The sequence below is a fragment of the Heterodontus francisci genome, chromosome 24 (genome assembly GCF_036365525.1).
Source record: "Heterodontus francisci isolate sHetFra1 chromosome 24, sHetFra1.hap1, whole genome shotgun sequence".
Lineage (NCBI taxonomy): Eukaryota > Metazoa > Chordata > Chondrichthyes > Heterodontiformes > Heterodontidae > Heterodontus > Heterodontus francisci.
This window is the reverse complement of record NC_090394.1, coordinates 50,156,272-50,182,794: the sequence shown is the minus strand read 5'-3', so window position 1 is coordinate 50,182,794 and position 26,523 is coordinate 50,156,272. Positions and strand designations below refer to the sequence as shown.

The 26,523-nt window shown below is 42.9% G+C and overlaps 1 protein-coding gene across 1 annotated transcript in view; it reads left to right on the top strand.

Moving 5' to 3' along the window:
- The window catches only part of rgs11 (regulator of G protein signaling 11), a 145,724-nt gene that overhangs the window by 29,244 nt on the left and 89,957 nt on the right, over positions 1–26,523 (top strand). The window contains exons 3-6 of the mRNA XM_068056849.1: positions 2,109–2,159; positions 16,117–16,223; positions 24,553–24,604; positions 25,831–25,889. Of these exons, the coding sequence (XP_067912950.1) occupies positions 2,109–2,159; positions 16,117–16,223; positions 24,553–24,604; positions 25,831–25,889 (269 nt within the window). The remainder of the gene's footprint in view (positions 1–2,108; positions 2,160–16,116; positions 16,224–24,552; positions 24,605–25,830; positions 25,890–26,523) is intronic.

The following is a 26,523-nucleotide window of genomic DNA, read 5'->3' as shown; positions in this document are numbered from 1 at the left end:
TGGGGCCTCACCGAGGACAATCGGTTGGGCCCCAGTGAGGCTAGGGAGGTCAGTTGATTGGAGGGTAACTTTCTTTCAGTGGTAGCAGTTGGGGCTTCGGGGGCAGCCCTCTGTGGGGCACAGGGTGCCCGATCTGGAGTGGTCCCTCCAGCCCACAAGGAGGTCGCCATATTTTACCTGCAGCATTCTGGGGGCCTGAGCCGCCTGCCAGGTGCTGGTAAAATACCAGTGGCGGCGGGAGGAGGCCCTTAAGTGGCAGTTAATTGGCCACTTAAGGGCCTTGATTATCCTGGGGCAGATGAGCCCATTCTTGCCCCTCGTAAAATTGCAGCGGGAGGGGAAGGCATTGGGAAGGGCACCGCCCACTTCCCACTCAATCTTACGGCCACATCACCCCCACCACCACCAGCTCACTCCTGTGTGGGACCATAATATTCCGGCCAACATCTTCAGTCTGCCACTCCCACCCATCCCTCCACCATTCCACTCATTCAGGAAATTGGAGAATGACTGCTAAGGGACAAGGAATTTGTAGGAGGCACAGCAACAAGAAGAGACATCAGCAGACAAGAAAAAATTAGATGAAGAGAACCACAAGAAGGAGGGCCATCAGAACACATTGGAGTTAGACAGGCCAGGGGGCAGTTGACAGACCAGCACTTTTGGACCTTCTCAATCCCCTTAGTTTATAAGTCAGCAAAAGCCCCTCAGCATGAATAGCCATTATTATATCTTCACCACTTCCTTGATTCTGCATTGAAGAACTTTGGAACCATTCAGCCAATCCCTCTGCCAATGAAATTGTGGCAATGCAGACTAAGAAGATAGACCAAAGTTACAAATGTAATAAAGGTATTGATATTAATTCCAAATAGATGATTGCTCCAAACTGTTTCCTCACCCAAGTAATTAATCCTTAGTAATAAAAACAAGAAATTCTGGAAATACTCAGCAGGTCTAGCAGCATCTGTGGAGAGAGAAGCAGAGTTAACATTTCAGGTCAGTGACCCTTCATCAGAACTGGCAAATATTAGAAATGCAATAGGTTTTAAGCAAGTAAAGTGGGGGTAGGGCGAGAAATAACAAAAGAGAAGGTGTTGATAGGACAAGGTCACAGAGAATAACTGACCAGAAGGTCATGGAGCAAAGGCAAATGGTATGTTAATAGTGTGGTGAAAGACAAAGCGTTAGTACAGAGAAGGTGTTAATTGACAAAAATGAACAGCCCTGGCCCCAAGCACAAACATGAAAAAAAGTGGGTAGGCACAGTAGAAACAAACCAAAATAAAATGAACAAATAAAAAGTAATTAAAAATAAAAATAAAACGGGGGGCCCATCATTGAACTCAGTGTTCAATCCGGCAGTCTGTAGCATGCCTAATCGGTAAATGAGATGCTGTTCCACGAGCTTGCATTGATGTTCACTGGAACACTGCAGCAATCCCATGACATAAATGTGGGCAGGAGAGCAGGGGGGTGTGTTGAAAAGGCCAGCAACCGGAAGCTCGGGGTCATGCTTTCGGACTGAGTGGAGGTGTTCCGCAAAGCGTTCCCCATTGCAGAGGAGACCGTATTGTGAGCAGCGAATACAGTATACTAAATTGAAAGAAGTACAAGTAAATCACTGCTTCACCTGAAAGGAGTGTTTGGGGCCTTGGATAGTGAGGAGAGAGGAGGTAAATGGGCAGGTATTACACCTCCTGCGATTGCAGGGGAAGGTGCCATGGGAAGGGGACGAGTTGGTGGGGGTAATGGAAGAGTGGACCGGGGTGTTGCGGAGGGAAAAATCCCTTCGGAATGCCGACAGGGGAGGGGAGGGGAAGATGCATTTGTAGTGTTTGTAGTTAGCTCTTAAATAGTACTAATAAGAAATGTCCGTATAAGTAAAATGTTACTTTTTGTAACACCATGATTTTTTAAATGTGCATTATGCAAACAGTAAACAGCATTAAAGGGAATTTTGATTTAATTTAACTGATCAAGATTATATCTAACCATATTTTATAAATTATAAATTTAATATTTTAATCATTTTTAAAACTAAACTGCATTGGATGATTTTTTATATTTACTGTGACAATATTTCATCTCAGTTCATTTTTTTTCAGGCACTGATATTGTTGAATGGCTTCTTCAAAACTTTTCCATATCTGAAGAAGGTAAGTGAAATTGCTTTTATGAATTTGATTTATTTTTGAAAAATCGGACAGGAAATTGTTTCTTTAGATTGAGTATCATAAAGTCATTACGGCACAGAAGCAAGCCATTCGTCCCATCGAGTCCACGCCAAATGTCAACTGTTGTATTAACTTCCATGATTTCATGTTTGTTAAAAGAATTTGTATATTGCTAAGTATTACTGGCCTCAAATTGGGGCTGTCCAAGTGCTTACTGCAGCACTGTGCTGTGCAAGGCAATGGTAAAATGTAGGTCTACAGCTGCAGCTCTCCTCCTAAATCGTCTGATCTCAGTTTGACCATGGAGGGGAAGCAATGACCGCAGATGAGGTACTTCCCCACAGGAAGGGAAAGGAAATTGGAGACCTAGCACCATATGCTGCTCTTCAGAGATCTTGCAATAGAAAATAGTGCATGGATTGGGGTGTACAAAAGTCTAATAAAGCAAAAGCCATGTGGAAGTATGATTTTATAAATATATAAAATGTTTTTTTTCTGTGAAACATTATAACCAAGTCAGTTTTCTCTAAAGTTTATGCAGTAAAACAGATATACAGATAATGTTTATACAGATAAATCAGGGCTCAGTTTCTTCACCTATCGTCTTTCTGTTATAACTAACAACATTTTGTATATTGTCTATTAGTAAATTATGGCCCTGAATTTGTTCAGATTTCTGTCTCTGCACCTCCGTAACTTTGTCGGAAACGCTTCCAGTCAAGTTATGGTGACATAGCGGTTGAAAGTCCAAGGAAATTCAGGGTCAATACATTGCTAAATTCACCATGAGACTGAGTTAATATACTCACTATAATTTATTATCTCATTGCTTTGATGCTTGCCTCTGCAGCGAGTAGAGCCAATTTTAATGTTGATAAGATTTTACAGTGAAGAAACTTAAAGCATGCCGGTAATCAAAATTAATCTCCGGCTGCAATTGCTGTGGAATGTTTTGGCTCTGTTTGAATTTTAACCTTTCTTACTTTGCAGGTGGCCATATTAGCAGGAGCAATCAATGATTTGAAGGCTGACAGAGTGAATACATCATTTTAAGGAATTAATGTTTCGGGATTCTACAGGTCTCTTGTGTATTGTGGTCATTCACATACGAGAGGTGCTGACAGTTATAATGGGCCGGATCTTTCTAGTCAATTTATACATTAGTACCACCATGTGGCATTAACATGCCAATATTTTTCCAGTAAGATTTGACCCAATACTTTTGAAGCTTCAAATTGCTTGCACAAGTGTGTGCATTTGGTAATTTTATTAGGAGTGCAAGATCATAATTTCATCTGGTCCCTAATTTTATTCACATGGTAAAAATGCAAAAACATTGGCGCATTATGAGTACAAAGTACTAATGGACCATTCAACCATATTTAATGCCACTCCAAGAATTGTTCCAAATCAAAATTAGGCACAATAAAATTAGGAAAGGTGTCCGGCATTTCAGCAGTTCAGCAAGCGCAGGAATGATAAGTAAGTGGGACTTGATGTGAGTTAGGATACAGGCAGCAGAGTTTCAGTTGAGCTCAGGTTTATGGAGGGTGGCAGATGGGATTCAGGAAAGCATTGGAACAGGCAGGTCTGGAAGTAACAAAAGTTTGGATGAGGATTTCAGCAGAAAATGGGCAGAGAGGGGTGATATTACAGTGGTGGAAGGAGTTGGTCTTTGTTATGGAGAAGATATGGGATCACAAGTTCAGGGCGAAATAGGTTGCAGAGGTTGGGAACAGACTGCCTCACCTTGGAAGATGGTGAGGAACTGCCATAAGCAGCAGGAAGAGGAGGAGGAGGTTGCTGCCTGGCAACCACCGTCAGCTAGTAGGCTCATTTGTGAAGCTTTAGTTGTACAGTGTCTATGCTGTTTAAATAGTCCACAATACAAATGAACTGACTCAGACTTGCTACGAAATATCACAAAGTTGTTGTGTGATGACGTTGTAATGTTGTTTCAGTGCATAACTAAAGACAAGAATTGCTCAAGAGGCCAGTATTATGTATCTTTATTTTTATAATAGTGTGTGCCATCATTTGCATTTTGGTGTAGCACTATTGACTGTATTGACCCCTCATGAATCGTAAAGTGCTTCGGAAAATCTATGAGCTAGTCTTAAGTGGATTCCGATTGAAAGAAAAAGTATCTTGGACGGCTGTAGGCTCCTGGAATTGGGATAGCCTGTGCTTCAGATCCAGAATATTTTGTATTTGTGCATTTGTGCTCCTCCTGTAGCTTTCCTGTTACCTACTCTCACTTTCTCAGAGACAGGAGATGCCATAGAATTAGCATTCATGAAGTCTATCATTCATCACATCTGAACATGACTTTTAACAGTGATATATCATCAGCATCTTTGGCCTTGTATGATTTTTGGAATCTTGTCTGAGTCTCTTATTTGCAAAAGCCTTCTTCATTTATAAAGCTGCATGCATACTGATATATCGATTTGTTTCTCTACATGAGCAATTACTCCAATAAATCAAGCTGGCAATGTTTGAATAATTTATGATATTGCCCCAGCAGGTTAATCCTACAGGCAAACTGAAAAAATTAATTTATTCCAGTGTGTTATACCCCATTTATTTAGAGTATTGCAAATAATCTGTCATCATGTGTGGCCTAATTAGGCGATTGATTATAAAGTGGAGATAATTGAATTTCTGGTACACTACAGTTCACTGTAACAATATAAACATTGAAGTCTGTTACTGGAGCACATTCTCCAAAAGTTATTGTTGGTGATTTTCAGAATTTGCTTCTATTGGACCAGGGATGAAACAGGAATTAACAGAGATCTAAAAGAGGCAGCACACACTGCTCATCCCTGAGGCAGATTAATTAGTGAACAATGCTTTTCTTCAGACTAAGCACTAATTAGGACTCAAATCACCAGGCTGGATGGGCACTCCTGCCCTTACAAATAAAGATACATTTAAACATAACTTTTGAAGCTTCTTCTGTCCCGAATCCAGTTTTATGCTTGGTAGGCTTGGTGTGAAGCTCACTGCCATTTCTCACTTAGGCCTACTAACAAAAATTTATTTTGGGTTGCAATGAGGTTGTAGGACACTGGCATGGGCTTCCCACCTGCTGTGAAAATCCTGGTAGGTCAATTTCCAGCAACTCCAGGGCAGGTAACTGATCTAGGGACGTACAAATGCCTGTGCACCTCATTTCCATTAAATCATCTGTACAGTAATCTTATTCAATAAGATAAATTTGTAACCAGCTTTAAACATGCATTAACTGTATTTTGAAAAAATTGCCTTTGGGGGTTAGAGAGGAATTTCCCTGAACTCTTTTCCCCTTTAAGAGTGGAAATTGTGGAAGTTCTGGCCACAATCTTCTAATGCTCCTTAGCTATTGGGTAGTGCCAGAGGACTGGAGGATTTCAAATGTTACACCCCTTTCTAAAAAGGGGAGAGGTATCGGTCTGACAATTACAGGCCAGTCAGCCTAATGTTGGTGAAAAAAGAAAGACTTGCATTTATATAGTATCTTCCATGACCACCAGATATCTCAAAGTGCTTTACAGCGAATGAAGTACTTTTGAAGTGTAGCCACTGTTGTAATCTAGGAAACGTGACAGACAATTTGTGCACAGCAAGCTCCCACAAATAGGAATGTGATAATGACCAGATAATCTGTTTTTTTGTGATGCTGATTGAGGGATAATTATTGGTCAGGACTGCAGGGATAACGCCCCTGCTTTTCTTCAAAATAATGCCTTGGGATCTTTTGCATCCACCCGAGCAGGCAGATGGGTCTCTTTTTAACATCTTATCTGAAAAACAGCACCTCCAACAGTGCAGCTTATCCTCAGTACGGCACTGAAATGTCAGCCTTGATTTTTATGCTCAAGCCCTGGAGTGGGACTTGAACCCGGAGCTTTGTGATTCAGAGGCAAGAGGGGTGATGGGGAAACTTTTAGAGGCAATAATCCAGGGAAAAATTAATTTGCGCTTAGAAAATTATGTCCAATGAATGAAAGTCAGCATGAATTTGTTAAAAGGTAAATTACTAACTTGTTTGAGTTTTTTGATGAAGTAATGGTTGATGAAGATCATGCAGTTGAAGTTGCGTGTATGTACTTTCAAAAGGCATTTGACAAAGTACCACATCATAGACATGTTAGCAAAATTAACGCCCATGGAATTAAAGGAACAAAGACAGCATGGATACAAAATTGGCTAAGGAGCAGAAAGCAGAGATTAGTGGTAAACAGTTTACCAGACTGGAGGAAGTATACAGTGATGTTTCAAAAGATTCAGTATTAGGACCATTGCTCTTTCTGATATATATTAATGACCTGAACTTATGCAGGGCATAATTTCAAAAGTTGCAGGTTACACAAGATTTGGAAATGTAGTAAACGATAAGAAGGATAGTAACAGACTTCAGGAGGACATAGATAGAGTAGTGAAATGAGCAGATACATGGCTGATGAAATTTAACAGAGGAATGTGAGGTGATACATTTTGCTAGCAAAAATGAGGGGAGGCAATATAAACTAAATGGTACAATTTTAAAGGGGATGCAGGAACAGGGAAGCCTGGGGGTGTACACAAATCTTTGAAGCTGGCAGGACAAGTGGCAAAGGCTGTGAAAAAAGCATATGGGATTCTTGGCTTTATTAATAGAGTCATAGCATATTAAAGCAAGAAAATTATGTTAAACCTTTAAAAAGCACTGGTTAATCCTCAGCTGGAATGTTGTGTTGAATTCTGGATACTGCACATTAGGAAGGACCTTGGAGATGGTGCGGAAGAGATTACTAGAATGGTATCAGGGAAGAGAAACTTCAGTTATGTGGATAGACTGGAGAAACTGAGGTCATTCTCTTTAGAACAGAGTTGGTTAAGATGAGATTTATAGAGGTGGTCAATACCATGTGTTGATAAAATATATAAGGAGAAACTGTTTCCAGCAGGAGAAAGGTTGGTAAACAGAGGACAGAGATTAATGTGACAGGTAAAAGAATTATAGGCGACATGATTTTTTTGTAGAGTTGTTGTGATCTGGAATACACTGCCTGAAAGGGTGGTGCAAGCAGATTCAATAATAACTTCCAAAAGCGAATGGATAAATACTTGAAAGGAAAACATTTGCAGGGCTATGGGGAAAGAGCAGGGGATTAGGACTAATTGGATAGGTCTTTCAAAGAGCTGGCACAGGTACAATGGACCAAATGGCCTCCTTCAATGCTCTATCATTCTGTGATTCTATGTTGCTATTTGGCCATTGGCTTTCTTATCTGCATTTTTGCCTTGCAAATTATCAACAGCATTCTACAACATGTACTGAAGCTGAAATTTTTTTTATTTAATTCAGAAAGTCAAAAATAAAGCATTGAACTTTCTCATTTGAAGGCAGTACTTGGAGTAAAATCAGAGAATCTCATGTTGGGGTAGCTCCCCAAGGTAGCTCTTGCCTCTGAGCGATCTTGCCAGAGGTGGGGTCTGACTGGCACCAGCCACACACCCAGCAGTGGTGGGTAGTTAATTAGTGGCAATTGTGCTCATTTAGGGGCAAATTGGTGACACCCCTGGGATCTTCCCAATGACAGACAGGCCCCCCCCCCTCCACTGAGGCTAAAGCCCAGCCATTGCCTGGAGGTGGCCTACACGCAGCAAGCCAGGAGGCCATCAACCCCTCCTTTAAATCCCCCCCTTCTGGGACCCTGGGGATTACCAGGCCACGACAGCGGCCACAGGCCACCCTGTGGAGGGATTCTCCTCCACATTGATGACCTGGCAACTGTGACCACACTTTTAACAATTTTCGAAGCCTTCAGCAGGCATTTCCATCTTGAGGCACCTTCCTACATCAGCAGTGCCAACTTCTCCCAGTGTGGGTGCTGGCCACCCTCAGCCTTGGGTACTCCCATTGGCTCACCCACCTGCACAGCCTTCTCGCTGTCCTTAATTGGACGGGGCACCTGGAGGCAGCATCTTAATTGACAGGAAGATTGCGCAGGTGGGCGGGACTTGGAAACCATAAGGGTCAGAACCCACATATGGTCCCGTGTCGGGGTTCCACCACCCACTGGGATGTTCAGCCCAAAGACCTTTCTTGAAAAAACCTGCCTTTTCCTTAAGACAGATAACACCTAAATGGCAGTTCAGGGAGCTGTGGCACAAGGATCCCATAGGGGCAGTATGGATCTGTCAGAGGAAATCTGTGTGCAAATGCATAGGACACCAACTTGCATTGTACTTTACTTTGCTGCTTGTTTCTAACACAGTCACCAGAAATGGTACAGAGGAAGTTTTGACGCAGGATAAGCACCGATTTTTCCCCTGCACTGCACCGATTTTCAAGTACAATGTGTACCATGTACAAGATGCACTGCAGCAATTCACCAAGGCTCCTTCAGCAGCACCTTCCAAACCCATAACCTCTAACACCTAGAAGCACAAGGGCAGTAGATGCATGGGAACACCACCACCTGCAAGTTCCCCTCCAAGCCACACACCATCCTGACTTGGAACTATATTGCCGTTCCTTCACTGTCGCTGGGTCAAACTGGAACTCCCTTCCTAAAAGCACTATTGGTGTACCTACACCCCAAGGACTGCAGCAGTTCAAGAAGGCAACTCTCACCACCTGCCCAAGGGCATTAGAAATGGGCAATAAATGCTGGCATAGCCAGCGACGTTCATATCCCATGAACAAATTTTTTTTTAAAGTACTATTTGGGAGCAAGACAGAAAGATATCTATCCTCAGAATAACATAGGAAATATTTTTTACCAATTACATAATTTTCTCAATGATTAGGGAAGGAAAAGGTGAGTCACTTCATAGTAAATCCTTCTTATGCCTGATGAGCCTCATGAACTACCATGTTTTGGAGAAACAGTCATCCCCTGAGTTCCAATAATGAACATTCAGCACCACTTTAATTAATAGCTTTGTTTCTGCCAGGACATAATCATCAGACAGGCATGCTCGGTACCTCATAAAAGAACAACATCACTGGAGCTCAGGTGATTTTTATAGCTCTTTTACCCAAGATGCTTAATCTAATTTTGGTTTGGTATAATCATAAAGTTCCCCATCGTGGTTTGAAAATGCTCCACAAAAATCTTTATAAACATGTTGCAGGATATATATTAGTGTGCAAAATAAAGAATCCGTCAATTCAGTATTTTTTTTTGATGGGTAATTGTTAAACGGCAGAAGACTGATGCGGCATTTTAAATTTTTTGAACTTTAACAGTATAGTGTACATTAGGCAGTTTGCAGCAAGACAATACATTGATATAAGACATGGAAATGTTATAAATGTAACATTGCTGTAGTCAGGAGTCAATCTGTGAGGATTTAACCCCTTACGACAGGATCAGATGTGGCACAAGTTCAGTTGTAAAGCTATTTATTGAGACAAAGTCAGAACAAGTTTATTAAGTTTTCTGCAAACTATGGCAATAAACTTTGGCAGCAATTTACAGTCCAACGTGGGCTATATACTTCCCATGTTAGTCTTGAACGGGTAGCGCACATCATCTCTTATAGCTCCTGGTCTTTAAACTTCTTTTCTCTTTGTTCTCTTGTTTCTGGTTCTCTCTACTATACAGACCCGACTGGTAGGGTTTCTTTTATCTTGGATGTTATCCAACTAACCCCTCCCCATCCCCAATCAGGTTCATGCCTGTGACTATCATGCCCTGTGCATGCCTTCTTGGCCAATCAAGCATTTGTTCCTGTGGCTGCTACCAACCTTACATTATTAGGTAATGCCCTTTGTATTTACCACTGTCTTATTTTCACCTTTCTCAAGATTCCTACATCCTGTGGTCTCTGATTTACTTGAGAGAGGCTTCTGCATTCCTGCTAGACATTACACAGACAATCTCAGACAGTTTTCAAGGGCTTTAGCTTCAGCTGGGGTGAGCTTAAGTGGACTACAGAAAGCCTTTTTAGTAGGGCTAAATGTTTAATAATTTTACATTGCTGCCTGTCCATTGTGACCAAGGCACAGGCCCTGCAGCAGAGCATGCTATCAAGTGCGGGGAGATTTGACACAATATTTTCTGAAGGATACCTGATTGAAATGCTCCAATGTGCTGGAGTGTGGTAAAAAGACATTTAATCTATCCATATTTAACTTTCTACTCTAAAGGGAGTGTAAGTTACTGAGCTAGAATTGATGTTTGTCATTATGCACATTTGAGATTTCTATCTTAATTGGAAGAAGTTTGACTGCAACAACTGATTCCTTTATGGTTTTACAGAAGTGATTAATTTTCCACTGCAAACATCTTGAAAACTCTATTCTAGCTCAAGGAGAAAGTTTCTACATACCATACAGGTATTAGAATACTATTGCACATGAGAAACTGACAGGCACTAGATATGGGAGGGGCACGAGTAGGCTGACAGACTTTCTTTCCTTTGCCTATTTTTAAACAAGTTTTTATGAGCCTTAGAATATTTCTATAAAATGTGCATAAAATAAGGCTTACGGTGGCCTTCACTTCAAGTATGTGTGTGAAAAATACCTATTTATATTCGCTATATATATTATTCTTGAATTTGCTAGCCATTTCCAATGACTGCTTTGATACTGGAAGGTTTAGTTTAGAGATCAGCACTGAAACAGGCCCTTCGGCCCACCGAGTCTGTGCCGACCATCAACCACCCATTTATACTAATCCTACACTAATCCCATATTCCTACCACATCCCCACCTGTCCTATATTTCCCTACCACCTACCTATACTAGGGGCAATTTATAATGGCCAATTTACCTACCAACCTGCAAGTCTTTTTGTGCACATGGAGACCCGCAAATTGGACAGGTTCCATAGAAACATAGAAAATAGGAGCAGGAGTAGGCCATTCGGCCCTTCGAGCCTGCTCCGCCATTCATGGCTGATCATCCAACTCAGTAACCTGTTCCTGCTTTCCCCCCATATCCTTTGATCCCTTTCGCCCAAGAGCTAGATCTAACTCTTTCTTGAAAACATACAATGTTTTGGCCTCAACTGCTTTCTGTGGTAGCGAATTCCACAGGCTCACCACTCTCTGGGTGAAGAAATTTCTCCTCATCGCAGTCCTGAAAGGTTTACCCCGTATCCTTAGACTATGACCCCTGGTTCTGGACTCCCCCACCATCGGGAACATCCTTCCTGCATCTACCCTGTAAAGTCCTGTTAGAATTTTATAGGTTTCTATGAGATCGTCCCTCACTCTTCTGAACTCCAGCGAATATAATCCTAACCAACTCAATCTCTCCTCATACGTCAGTCCTGCCATCCAAGGAATCAGTCTGGTAAATCTTCGCTGCACTCCCTCTATAGCAAGAACATCCTTCCTCAGATAAGGAGACCATAATTGCACACAATATTCCAGGTGCGGCCTCACCAAGGCCCTGTATAATTGCAGCAAGACATCCCTGCTCCCGTACTCGAATCCTCTTGCTAAGAATGCCAACATACCCTTTGCCTTTTTTATCTGCCTGTTGCACCTGCATGCTTACCTTCAGTGACTGGTGTACGAGAACACCCAGGTCTCATTGCATTTTACCCTCTCTCAGTTTATAGCCATTCAGATAATAATCAGCCTTCCTGTTTTTGCTTCCAAAGTGAATAGCCTCACATTTATCCACGTTATACTGCATCTGCCATGCATTTGCCCACTCACTTAACTTTTCCAAACCACCCTGAAGCTTCTCTGCATCCTTCTCACCCTCCCACCCAGTTTTGTGTCATCTGCAAATTTGGAGATATTACATTTAGTTCCCTCATCTAAATCATTAATATATATTGTGAATAGCTGGGATCCTAGCACCGATCCCTGTGGTACCCCACTAGTCACTGCCTGCCATTCGGAAAAAGACCCATTTCTTCCTACTCTTTGTTTCCTGTCGGCCAACCAATTTTCTATCCATCGCAACCCCCAATCCCATGTGTTTTAATTTTACATGCTAATCTCTTATGTGGGATTTTGTCGAAAGCCTTCTGAAAGTACAAATGAACCACATCCTCTGGCTCCCCCTCATCAACACTACTAGTTACATCCTCGAAGAATTCTAGTAGATTTGTCAAGCATGATTTCCCTTTCGTAAATCCATGCTGACTCTGTCCGATTCTACCACTGTTCTCCAAGTGCTCTGCTATAAAATCTTTTATAATGGAGTCTAGAATTCTCCCCACTACCGATGTCAGGCTGACTGGTCTATAATTCCCTGCTTTCTCTCTACCTCCCTTTTTAAATAGTGGGGTTACATTAGCTACCCTCCAATCTGTAGGAACTGTTCCAGAGTCAATAGAATCTTGAAAGATGACCATCAATGCATCCACTATTTCTAGGGCCACTTCCTTAAGTACTCTGAGATGTAGATTATCAGGCCCTGGGGATTTATCGGCCTTCAATCCTATCAATTTCCCCAACACCATTTCTCTACTAATACTGATTTCCTTCAGCTCCTCCCTCTCACTAAACCCTGTGTTCCCCAACATTTCTGGTATGATATTTGTGTCCTCCTTTGTGAAGACAGAACCAAAGTATGCATTTAGCTGGTCAGCCATTTCTTTGTTCCCCATAATAAATTCCCCTGTTTCTGACTGTAAGGGACCTACATTTGTCTTCACATTTACACCCCACAATTAAAATGAGAAGGAATGGCATAGGAGTGCACAAAACCGATGGTTAGCAATTCATGATAACATGAAAGAGACGTACCTATTGAGACATGGGCCAGGATTTCATGTTGGGTGGATGGGAGCTCGAAATGTCGGTGGCGAACCTGCTTCCGCATCGCCTGGGTATCCGACCCGCATTTTAGTCCCCAGGCTTTAATTGTTCCGAGGCGGGACTTCCACCAGCTTGAAGGAGGAAGTCCTGCCTCATTGAGCTGTGCAGGCCTATCAGCTGGCCGGTAGCTCTTAGTCCCAGCAGCGCCACCGGGAGTGGTGGCCACTGCTGGGAACTCAGCTCAGTGTGTATAGAAGATGCCTGGGAGCTGGGAAGGCAGGTAAGTTTTGGTTGTCTCGCCGGGGGTAATCGGTCGGGCCTGGGCGAGGTAAGGGTGGTTGTTTGGGGGGAAGGGGATCGTGTTGGGTCTTGTGGGTGGTTGGAGACAATCGGAAACCACCTGCTTTTCCCAGGCAGCTTTTCCCGGCTCCAGGACGCCAGCTTGCCACATGTAAAATCCACGTGGAGGAGGGCGAAGGCCGTTAAGTGGCCACTTAAGGGCCTTGATTGGCCTGGGGCAGGCGGGCTGTTTTTCGCCCCACCCACCCCCTCCGTCCTACGTAAAGGGGGCAAGAGGCGGGAGCAGGTTGGGAAAGCCTCCCGGAGCCTCCCGCTCCATTTTACGCCACCTCCACCCCCGCCACCATCCGGTTTGTTGAGGGGACGTAAAATTCCAGCCATGGTCAATTGAAAATTTCAAAACTGAGATTGACAGCTTTTTGTTAAGCAAGAGTACGTATGGGTAATGGAACCAAGGAGGGTTGATACAGTTAAGATACAGATCAGTCATGATCTAATTGAAAGGCAAAACAGGCTAGAGGGGCTAAATGGCCTACCCCTGCTCATATAATTCCTATTGCCACCATCACCTGGTACTGACAGAAGTGTTTTATTTTGGAGCTTGCAACCTGAGATAGCTTTAACAATTGGTTGCTAGAGTTAGAAGAGAAAGCTTAGAATGTGCTCATTTTTTTGCTTCTAGCAGCCTGAGGGCCTATTAGACCACAAAGAACCTCTCCCTCATTCAAAGTAAGAGGTTCTGTGTAAGTTATGCAATTTGCTTTGGAAATTCCCTTATTCTCTATTTTAACAGGTTTAAAATTTTAATGATTTTCTTTTGTTGCAAAAACTCATCCGATGAAACAAGACTGCTTCACCGACTCCACAGAAGTTGTAATCTCCAGCCCACTCCTTGCCCACTTCAATCCCTCCTCCCGGGATGTAGCTGAGAACCACGTCCAATGAAACAGGCAGCCCAAAAATTAATGTCTTTGAATAGGTGAGCTGCCTGTGGAAGGGAGACCAAAACCAGTAGCTCACATGGAGGAACAGTTCCATCGTCCCTTGGGTCTCTTAGTACTGGTGCAAAAATGGGCACACACCAAAATCTACTTTGTGGGGTGAAGATTCCTCCTGCAGCTGAACATAAAAAAAAAATCAAAAAGCCCTTGGCTTAGAAAAGCAATTGCACTGGATTCATTTTGTAGGGATAAAATGAGTGCGTAAAATCCAAAATGGTGGGTGTCTCGCATTCATTCCACATTGGAAGTCTGCCACCCACATATCGGATTGGGCTCCTCTGTAAACATCCAGGATACACACTGTAATAATTTAAAATCCTCATTATCATATGTCAGTAAGGATCCTACAATCCTTTGGTGAAATTGGTCTGCTCCAGTATCTGATTTGCCATGTGATATACTCGCTCAGAAACTCATGGTGGTAACAGGCAGCAAGTATCCTTCATCAGTGCTACTTAAAGGGCTCATCTTTTTTTTTATTCATACATGGGATGTGGGCGTCGCTGGCCAGGCCAGCATTTATTGCCCATCTTTAATTGCCCTTGAGAAGATGGTGGTGAGCTGCATAACTAGTCCTATTGTGTACACACACATGAGCTTTCATCAATACTGATCTGATGAAAGGTCACAGACCTAAAATGCTGGCTGGGATTTTGTGCGGCCCCCTGAAGTCGGGTCAGAGGTGAGGGGGCAAAGAGTATCGTGACGGTGGCGGGGCCACCTCCCCATTGCCCGGCGACCTTCCCAGGGGCAGGATAGGCTGATGACAGCTTTCCCGCCTGGATGCCAATTGAGGCCCGTGAGTGGCCTATTAATAGCCAATTAAGGGCCTTTTGCTGCCACCGCTAGGATCTTACCAGCGGTAGGGAGGGGGGTCTCCGCTGCACAGGGGGGCAGGGAGGACACCTTGTAAAATGAGGTGCCCTTCCTGCGGGCATGGGGAGAGGGGGGGGTCCCTCCTTTGTGGGCAATTTGTGGCCCATGGAGGAACCCCACCTGGAATAACCTTACCCCCCAGGACTCCACTCCCCCAGTCTGAACATCCAACCCCCATCTCCCCTCGCCAGGGCCTTCTTGACTGGCCCTGGCAATCCTGCCTCACTTACCTCTATTCCGGGGTTCCATCACTGGGCCTGGGTCCAAGGCCTCTGCAGTACTGGCAGTGGTCACTGCTCTGCAGTAGGGCTGCCAATACTGCTGAGCTGCCAGCTCTCTGATAACTCTTGGAGGTGGAATCCCCATCCTTTAAAGTCTTTAAAGGGATGGGGATCCCGCCTCCTGAAACTTTGATACAAAAAGTCTGGAAGCTCGCTCTGGCAGAGGCAGTGTTTCCCCTGCCTTTTGGCCCGGTGCCAGAAACCCCACCTCCAGCACAAAATCCAGCCTGTTAACTCTGCTTCTCTCTCCACAGATGCTGCCTGACCTGCTGAGTGTTCCCAGTATTTTCTGTTTTTGTTTCAGATTTCCAGAATCTGCAGTACTTTGCTTTTATCAAATGCTGTTTTTGTTTTCTGTTATAATCAGAAAGTTTTTACAGAGCATCTATTTAGAAAAGAGGCGTGTACTTCTTTTTCTCAGAAAATAAGACGTCTTTCTCTCCTCAAAAGATGACATAAAAATTGGTTATAATTAGTTGTAATTTATGAAGCATTCACAAGATAAATGCAGTATTCTTCACAGTCAATTTTTAAGTATCGTATTAATATGACATCACAAATGTGAAATTATAATTAAAGCCTAGAAATTACTTTGCGCAATGTTATCATACAAATCTTCATCAATTCATATTAATTCCTCTTTCTGCTATTTTAACAAATCTATTAATCCATTTAAAATAAGCAGTGGAGTTTAATACCAATGCACTGTGTTTGTATGATAATATTGTAATGAGTAACATCTGTGATTAATTGGGAAATTCTATTTCTCTACTACAGAGTCCCTGCACCTTGGTGACCTAATAGTAAAGTATGGCTACATTTACCCATTGAAGGATCCAAAAAATTTACTTCTCCGGCCAGATGAATCTCCTTATCGATTTCAGGTAAGACCTCAAAAGCTAGCAAATGTACTAAAAGGGATTTTGTGCCATTATCATTACCTGTTGGATAATGAACGTATGCTTATATGTAGGGATGCTTTCTGTTTCTCACAATATAAAATCCTGCACTGTACAACGACGGGCTTCTAGTTTAGAAATTGCAGCTTTAGTCTGTCATAATGTAAAAGACTGAATTTCAACATAATCAACAGATGTAAAGATTTACGAAACTAAGTAATGTTCAGTCAAATACTGAAAAAAATGTGATTCTTTTTAATATTCAGGGTTTACCTCTCAGTTGGATATGAGTATTATATTTAAATAAAAAACACAACGGAATGAACATTTAAACATATGGGGCTAGATTATACATTTGAATTACGTCCACTCCTTAGCCTAACTTGGGTGGGAAATTTAATTGTAGTGATCTGCCTGTTTGGCAATGCTGCTTTTGAATTTTCATGCTGGAAGTGATTGGGGATGTGCAGTACATGTGAAAATAGAGTGGGCATATAATAATAATAATAAAATGCAGAGTGATTGATTGCATCGTTGGAACATGTTCAGAAAAAATGCTAAAAAATCTGCAAGTCAGAACGCCTGTTAAATAAAACCTGTGGGATTGGCTTCACAAACTGACTGATATGACTGGATGCTGCCACAGATGCTGCCAGACCTGCTGAGTATTTCCAGCACTTTCTGTTTTCATTTCCGATTTGCAGCATCTGCAGTATTTTGTTTTTATTGGGTCATTAGGATTTGCATGCTATTGTGATCAATGGATGGCAAAGGCTTCGGTAAGAGTTTGTTTTTTTCTGATTTTTTTTCTCTTACCCTGATTAAGCACTCACTGCTTATCACGGGAGCTATTTTTGATTCTTTCCTTTGAATGGAGGAACAGTTGGAGGAATGGAGGCAGTAGCAGCTGCCTCATCAACCAAAGTGAGCAGAAGCTGAGCCTGTTAAGAGCACAGCAGGTAAAGGGAGCTGCTCGTAAGAAGACCACACCCATCCCACAGGGTCCATTGCCCAAGACGTACTTTCTTGGATCCTGGGATGGTCCCTGCCACCAGCTTGGAGAAGGCTAGGTTTCACCAAGCAGCCAGATGCTGGCCTGTGCAACACACCATTGACATATAGAAGCAAAGTTCAGGAGAGCTAAATTGGTCAGGCCTCAAAAACCGATGCAGAAATCACCATGCTCGATTATTCCACATCAGTTGCTTCCCATGCAGGCAGCAAACCAACTTTGTTGCATGATAGCTAAATGCACTGTTGAGTGATTGGATGCCTCAATAAGGATCCCAAGTTCATACACAGAAAGTACCATTTAAAGCTAGCCTGCAACTCGCCAAGCTTCCTTTGACAGCACATTCCAAACCTGTGTCGTCGACCACCGAAAAGGACAAGGGCAGCAGGTGCATGGGAACACCACTACCTGCAAGTTCCCCTCCAAATCTCACACCATCCTGACTTGGAACTATATTGCCGTTCCTTCACTCTCGCTGGGTTGAAATCTTGGACCTCCCTTCCTAACAGTGCCTACACCAGATGGACTGCAGCAGTTCAAGAAGGCCACCCCCACCTTCTCAAGAGCAATTAGGGATCGGCAATAAATGCTGGCTTTTCCAGCAACACTCACATCCCATGGAAGAATTAAAGAAAATACTTAAAGCCAGCCTGCACCGCTTAAATGGGAGATGCATTCTGTCTGGAGCATGCTGGAACTGTTTGTGGAAGAATGCCTGAGCAGGATGAAGAATGAATTATGGTGCAACAGGGGAGACAGCATGCTCCAAGGTACTCTGACGCTGCTCTGGATGCCTTGGCATAAGAAGTGGCGAGGAGGAGAGATGTGAGCTATCTACAGGAGGCAAGGAGGCTCTCCAGACAAACTTGGCAAAGGCAGTGGGACCAGATAGCCATGACAGTTAATGCCAGGAGACTAGCTCAAAGGACCTGGATGAAGTGCCTCAAAAAGTTCAATAGCCTGATACGAGTGGTCAAGATTAATGAATACATCGTCAAGTGCCATATCCTACCAACTGTACCAATCGCCTCACACTGCTCAATGCACCACACCCCCATCACTCAGCTAAGAACAATCTCTATCAATCACAATTCATATCTAACATTCATAACTTCACCTCACCCTCACACACTTAGGACTGCTGCAAACCTCACATCCACATCTCACAGCTTGCACACACTGCCAGCTATTCAACCATGGCAGCCACATCACTCAAGCACATTGCACCAGACTCACTGACACACTTCCTTCTCTCTTGCAGGTCAAGGTGGCACGTAACTGGAAGCAGCAGGCACTAACTGGTGGGGGACAGGCAAGGCTGCATGACCATACCTCAATGGAGAATATGGTGGTCATTAACATTAGAATGGCCATGGCTAAGGAAGAGGCTGAAACTATTGAAGATGGTGGCATCCTCATGCCTAATCCTTCTTCTCACATCCCACTTTCCCCTCATCCCAAAATCTCTTCTGGTTTATGATCTGCAGATGGTGTAAGCATGAACCTCCTGCTTTTCTCCTCTTCCCTCACCACAACCTTGTGCCTTTCTTCCTTCAGATACACAAGAATTTCAACCTGGCAATACGGTGGTGGAAGAAAAAGCGGTGGAAAAGGAGGAAGACAGTGATGAAGAAGAAACACTATCACGATCTCACATCTCATGGCCCCCAGCTCAGATCCTAACACTGTGTATACCTTAGAGGGTAGCTTAGTGGTGGGATCTGCACATGGTGAGACACTAGTCACAAGTGGAGGAGGCAGTGGAGTAGTGATAATGTCACTGGACTAGTAATCTAAGGCCTAGGCTATTGCTCTGGGGAAATGGGTTCGAATCCCACCACAACAGATGGTGAAATTTGAATTCAATTAACAAAATTTGGAATTAAAAGCACTGTTGATTGTTGTAAAAACCCTTCTGGCTCACTAATGTCTTTTAGGGAAGGAAATCTGCTGGCCTACATGTGACTGCAGACCCAGAGCAATGTAGTTGACTATTAATTGCCCTCTGAAATGACCTTGCAAACCGCTCAGTTCAAGGGCACTTAGGGATGGGTAACAAATGCTGGCCTTGCCAGCGACACCCACATCCCATGAAAGAATAAAAAAAAGTGGCCTGCAGCCAGGGCTGGGAACAAGTGCAGCACAGGTGCCAGTTCACTAGAGGGTGAGGTTGCAAATGTATTCTGCTGCAGAGGATTCAAATGACTAGGTCGATGGGGCACTCTACAGAAGAAAGCTGTTGGCTATGCACAGTGAAATGCTTGATGCATTGGCAGGCCTGCCAGAAAGTCTCTGTACAATGTCAATGAGAATTGGAGGAGTCCAGCAGCTGCTTGGCACAGGGCTTTGTGCAGACATTAGAACCCATCCTTTTCCAATGCATAAGTGGTGGCCAACTGCATTAGCACACTTGCTGACCCATCCATGATGCTTTGGCTGATATCTCAGCTTCCATTGCAGCACAAGCAGAAGTCACCTAATGTCTGGGTGCTGCTGTAGAAGATCAGACTGCTTTCATGCTGAACCCAGACTGCTGCCATCATGGTTGCGGATGCCAGTGTTCAAAGGGGCTTGCAGGGTGTCACAGAAGTCCAGCAATATGTTCTCCAACAGATTACTAGGATTACAGAGATGATACCCCAGGGGACTGGCAGTGGCTCTGTGGAGCAGAAACCTGCTGTCCTCTCTCATGATGACAGTATTCATCCTCCCACCACTGCCACTCAGCCAGTGTCCTTGCTGTTGCCTGTCAGCCAGCCAGCCCAGACTGCTGCCAACCATGTCCAGTTGGTGCAGCCCAAAGCTGAACTTTCTAGGGCCAGACCTGCTCAAGATCATTCTCCAAGACCATTCTCCGTCTTCCTCACTGCCAGTAGCCTTTTACCAGCCAGGCTGCAGCCACTGAGGTAGCACTGTGTAGGAGTACCAAAATAGGCAAAGGTACGCAGAAGACAGGCACGAAGGGAATGCTCAAGGGTGAATCATTGACACTTATATGCAATATGGAATGAGTTAATTTATAAATTTTATATGGAATGTTTATTTTGTGGCAGTTTTCATTTTAGCATTGTGGCCAAGTGGACACCGTGATGGTCAGTAGCAGGGTAGGTAAGGTGCAGAACTGTTGGTGAATGAGGAACCGGGGTTGCGTTTACTGATATCACAGTTATATGAGTCAAACACAAACAGCCCAGGCAGAAAGGTGCTGTGTTGGTTGCCTCCTCCATTCCTCTTTCCCCTCCTGTATCCCCTCCTCCTCCACCTCAGCTGATCACCATATAACTGGTACACAATGCTGTACAGAATTTTAATAGCTGTACAGAACTTTAGTTAGGCCACACTTAGAATATTGCGTGCAATTCTGGTCACCACATTACCAGAAGGACATGGAGGCTTTGGAGAGGGTACAGAAGAGGTTTACTAGGATGTTGCCTGGTCTGGAGGGCATTAGCTATGAGGAGAGGTTGGATAAACTCGGATTGTTTTCACTGGAACGACGAAGGTGGAGGGGCGACATGATAGAGGTTTACAAAGTTATGAGCGGCACGGACAGAGCGTATAGTCAGGAGCTTTTTCCCAGGATGGAAGAGTCAGTTACTCGGGGACATAGGTTTAAGGTGAGAGGGGCAAAGTTTAGAGGGGATGTGCGAGGCAAGTTCTTTACACAGAGGGTGGTGAGTGCCTGGAACTTGCTGACGGGGAAGATGGTGGAAGCAGGTACGATAATGACGTTTAAGAGGCATCTTGACAAACACATGAATAGGATGGGAATAGAGGGATACGGTCCCCGGAAGTGCAGAAGGTTTTAGTTTAGGCAGGCATCAAGATCGGCGCAGGCTTGGAGGGCCGAATGGCCTGTTCCTGTGCTGTACTGTTCTTTGTTCTTTGTTCTTTGGTGGCAAGAGCTGTGCCCTCATGATGGCAATGTTGTGCAGCATGCAACAGACTCTGAAAAATCTTGACATGCATTGTGCCGAGTACTATAGGCTCCATCAGATCGGCCCAGTCAGCGGAAACGGTGTTCCAGGACTCCAGTGGTTTGCTCTATCACATCTTGGCTTTCATTATATGCATGTTGCCCATGTATATGCATCAGAAGCCCTTGTTGCCAGTAGCCACCCTCTGGTTTGACACGGTGGCTCAAATGCAGATGACATAGTGGACTGCTGCAGAATGAAGGCATCATGGCTGCTGCCAGGCTACTAGGCATTGACCTGCATGGTTCACACCTGTGGTCCCTCACCTGCACAACATTGAGAGAGTAGAATCCCTCTGATTGCAGCACATCTCAGAATTGACATGTGGCACCCGCAAAGCGACATGCACACACTCAGTGGCACCCTGCGCCATGGGGAAGCCTGAAGTCCTCATTAAGCCATGTGCTTGCTCCATCTGCTTCTCTCTGACAAGAGAAAATTAAATGTATTCAGTTCTCTTGAAATGCAGAGCCTCAGTGATCAACATCCCCCCCCATCACCCCAACACTCCCCCTTACACTCGTCTGGAAGATGTTGCAAACATCACCTGCTCCAACCTGGAAGGAGCAGTGCATAAATGTTCATGACCATGGTTACCTTCACAGCCACTGGCAATATCATCCTCGCCCTGCTCTGAGGTTACATCTGTGGCTGCAGCTAGCAGATTTCAATGAGGACAGCCTTACTGAAGCACAGACATTGACACACTCTTCCTCACTGAGGTTCAGATAGGAGAATTGCTGCATGAACACCCTGGTGGATATGGCCTCCAATGGACTGCCCTTTTCCCCTCCTCCCCCTTCCACCAGCTTGTCCTGCTCTGTTGACTTATGCTCCTTCTCCCTGTCATGCTGTAGACCAAGGGGAATGCACACTACTGCACCCGTATCTGGGAGCAAGTGGTTTGTGCAGATTGCTTGAAGTCAGCAGAACGTCCTTCAGCACCTGTCACACCACTCTCTATAGACTTTAGCAACTTTAAAGAACACTAAAACCACCAAACACTTCTAACATGTGCAACAACACCCAGTAGAAATCAATCAGCAACCAACCTAAAAGTAACTGATGATTCCTTTAGATAACAATGGTGCTGGGATCCTTCCAACTGTTGAACATGTGTTCAGCTATGTGCTGACTGTAGCATTGAGCTCCAAAATGGCAGCATTGACCTCAAATCAGTGTTACATGCTAATTAAATCATGATCTGCCTACTTTGCATGCTTCTGATGGTTGCTTTCTGCGCATGCGTTAATACCCTTACCAAAATTGTGTTTGGCATGGCTCGCACCACGTGCACCGCAGATGCCATTTTGAAGCCAAAACGACGCTCGTGGAGCCAACAAACCAGGCACTAGGGAGCTGAATTTTGTAGCCCCAGGTGACTTGACTGCTCTGGGGACCCAGGCAAAGTAGACGGATTCATTCTGCACAACCCGGCAATGCAAAACAGATTTCAAGTTGGAGGAGCAACAGCAACAGGAAGGGGCATCATCACGCAAGGAAAGATTAGAATAAGATGAGGGAAAAGCAGGAGAAGGACAACACGTTGCTGCTAAAGAGGCCAGGGAGCAGTTGCTGGACCAGCACTTTTCATGACCTGCTCAGTCCCCTTACCTGAAAAGTGACAATGAGGTCCTCTACATTAATAATCCTTGTTGCCTTTTTTGCACTCTCTTGATTCTGCATTAAGAACATTGAAATCATTCACCCAAATTCAATGATATTATTACAATGCGAACTAGCAAGTTGTAATGAAAATAAATGACAGCCCCAAGTCCTAAAAGCAATAAAAGTGACGAGTATAATTCAAAACTCAATATTATAGTGAATTGTTTTGGCAGCTAAGTGATGAACCCATATTGCTTTTCTTAAAAGAATGTTTACTAACTCTACCACTCCTACAAGCTGCTCCCTTTGTGCTTTCAGCAGAATCTTCTTTGTACGGTTCAGTACCATACTGGCCATTGTGTTTATCCACTGAATCATCATGGGAGCTTGTTTATTTGTGTTATTTATTTTGGAATAGCACTAGTCTGCCTTTGCACGAAAATCTACTTCTCTGAGGAATAGCAACAGTGCAAAATTAGCACCAGCTCCTGCAGTAGTCCGTGAATGGTGGTGCTCCCTAAGGATAATAGCGTTCCAAAGCAAAGTGATTCAACTGAAGCAAATGATTTGTGTTTTACTAGTTAAGAAACTGTTACATCACACTGTGCCAATATTTGATGGGACCAGGATTTTCTAAAAAAAAAACGCATCTATCTGCAGTATACCCAAATGTTCATTTTAGCAGTATTTTTCTGGCTTGATTTAGTTGAAAGTGAATTGACTATAATCAATTAAAGAAAAGCCCATACATGCGTGTTCCTATTCACCAAAAAGTGCGCTACAGCACAGTTCTGTTCACTAGTTCAAATGCTCTATGTAAAGCTGTAGATTTAACTGAGATAAGGTTCCCAATTGTTGGGAGATGTGATGGTGAAATGGTGCAATTTTTTGTTTATAATGATTAGTGGCTATTTTAGTAACCAAAAATAGTAAATGAGTTGTGCCTGCCATTTTACATAATTTATATTGTAATTAAACAGTATACTAAATTGTATTCTTTGCTGTTTTGTACAGTCAACCTTTACATGCACAACAGCGCACATTGTTGTTATAATAATGCATTAAAATGTCCTTGTTATTTATGTTATTAAAATTATAGTAGATTTATTTCTTATTTGCCTAAGAAAAATTGAAATCGTGGACAATCTAACCATTAGGTGGAAACCAGGTTTACTGTGTAAAACTACTAAATATTCTAACATCTGGTACATGGTCCAACTGGAATATTATCATGATCTAAAGTAACACATTAGTACTATGATGCTGTCTTCAGAGGTGCAGTAGTTGTGTAATTTGATCAGCTTGATTTACAATCGAGCAATATTTCTGCATCTTAACCATGTATGTACTAAGTAAGGGATAACAGTGAAATAGAAAACTGGTTCATATTGCCTTGTACGCTGACCACTGTCACTGTATATATTATATAAACCCTGTATATATCATTAAAAACCCCATTTTATATGAATTGCTGTATTTTTCAAACTATGTTAAGGGCAAACACTGATCTCCATGTTAAGGTTTTTAAGCACTGCATCACCAGACAGGCAATAAAACACCACAAGCTATTAGACACTAGCACAGGCACTACCAAGCAAAATTGTCATTTGGGAGGAAACAGGATGGCTGAACACGAAAACACCCAACAGTTTAAAACCACATGAGAGTACTGCAAATGTCACTATGAATAATCTCTCTCCTTCCCTATCTTTGCTAGACCCCTTACTTCTGGACTTCATATAAATGGGCAGCAACAGAACTTGATTATGGTAAGTATGCATTCAATGTGTAACTGAATGTAATAGAAGTACTTTTAACAAATGTTTCAAGTATATGTTTTCAGATAACCTGTTTACTGGTTACAATTTTTAAATGCCGACTACTTACAACAACAGCTTGCATTTATATAGCGCTCTTCATATAAATAAAGGAGGTGCTTTACATGGACATTGTGTAGGAAATGAAAGGACTTTGGGGGGAGGAAATTTTAGGAGGCAAAGTAATTTTCAGGGAATTTAAGAGGGCAAGGATTTAATGAGTGAAAGACCAGCTCTAATGGTGCAGCAGCAGGACAAGGAACACGGGGAAACAGAAATGAGTGGCACTGGTTGAGATAAATGGTTCCCCAGAACAGTGCAGTAGATGGAGTAGGATCCATTCCAAAACAGTTCTGAGAGCCATGCATTTTTCTATTATAAGATGATGCATCTTTTATTGAATGTTCCAGGGAACATAGAATTAAATATGAAGAGCATAGGTCATGTAAATTTCTAAAATAAATAGTTATATCCAAAAAAATTTTAATATTTAAGAAATGTATATAAAATTGTTATCTATTGAAGAACAAAGACTAAAGGAAACACCATCACCTCCAAGTTTTCTTCCAATCACGCACCATCCTGACTTGGACATATATCGCTGTTTCTTCAGTGTCACTGGGTCAAAATTCAGGAATTCCCAACCTAACAGCAATGTGGGAGCACCTTTACCACATGGGCTACAGCGGACCAAGGAGGCAGCTCACCACCACCACAAGGGCAGTAACAAAAAAATGCCAGTCTTGCCAGAGACTCAAACATCCTGAGAATGATTTTTTTTTAATCCTCTTACCACGTAATGGAATGGACAAAGAAGTTACTCTGGAAATGGATTTTAATTATTCTCTTTTACCAATTTCTTATGTATATTTAAGTAGAAAAAAATGATTCCTAGTTCAGATATTTGTACTTTCTAGAATGTTTCTGTGTGACCTATATTTATGTCAAATCCTTCTAAACGTTATTTCTCATGTGATGTGATGATCACACACTTCAAAGTTTTGGAAAGCCACACTTTGCAGTGTGTTGTTATGGAAAAATAGATCTATTGGGTAGATGTTCTGATACCCAATAGATCTTATATCTTTATTTTTGTGGAACAAAACATCAGTGAGGATGTAACATCTGCAACCCTCAAAGTTACCAAATGCTTATGTTATGAATCTTTTGCTCTTTAGCTATTTACTTGGCGAAGAAGAACATAAGGAAGCAGGGAGACTTGCTTGAGTATGAAAAGGTAGGTTAACTCTTTAACCTGAATTTGAGCAGTCATTTCATTTGTCACAAGTGCTTGTGTCTTTTGTATGTATGTGGCTGCTGTGAGATGTCACAATTTTATTACCTGTTCAACAAACTTCAAAAAGTGTGAAATAAATGTAGCTCTCTTATAATTTACGACAATTAAATTGCCTATTAAAAATGCACATCGTTCAAAATAATGCTGATAATTAGTTTGTGTCTACTTGAAACAGAGACACGGTTAACCCTCTGTGACCTAAATTGGAATTTTACGGAGAAATGTAAACTGCTAACAGACGTTATCCTGAAATCAGGTCACTGAAATCTGAATGTATAACTATTGAATTGCCACTCTTCTGCCTTTATCTTAATGCCATTCTTTCCAGCTTTGGGCATTGCATGTTCCTAAATAGCTGTCCAGTTATTGATCAGTCAGGCACATATAAATTAAAGGCAGCAGCTTTCCAAGCCTGCAGGGGGGAAAAGCTGCTTCCTTTGAGCTCACCAGACGCTAGCTCTACTGCCACTAATTTTAGGACTATTTTTAACACTACTGCAAGAGTATTGCACCTCAAACTCCTCGATCATGTATTTAGTGTATAACTCAGAGACCTGTTAGTGACTCACCGTAA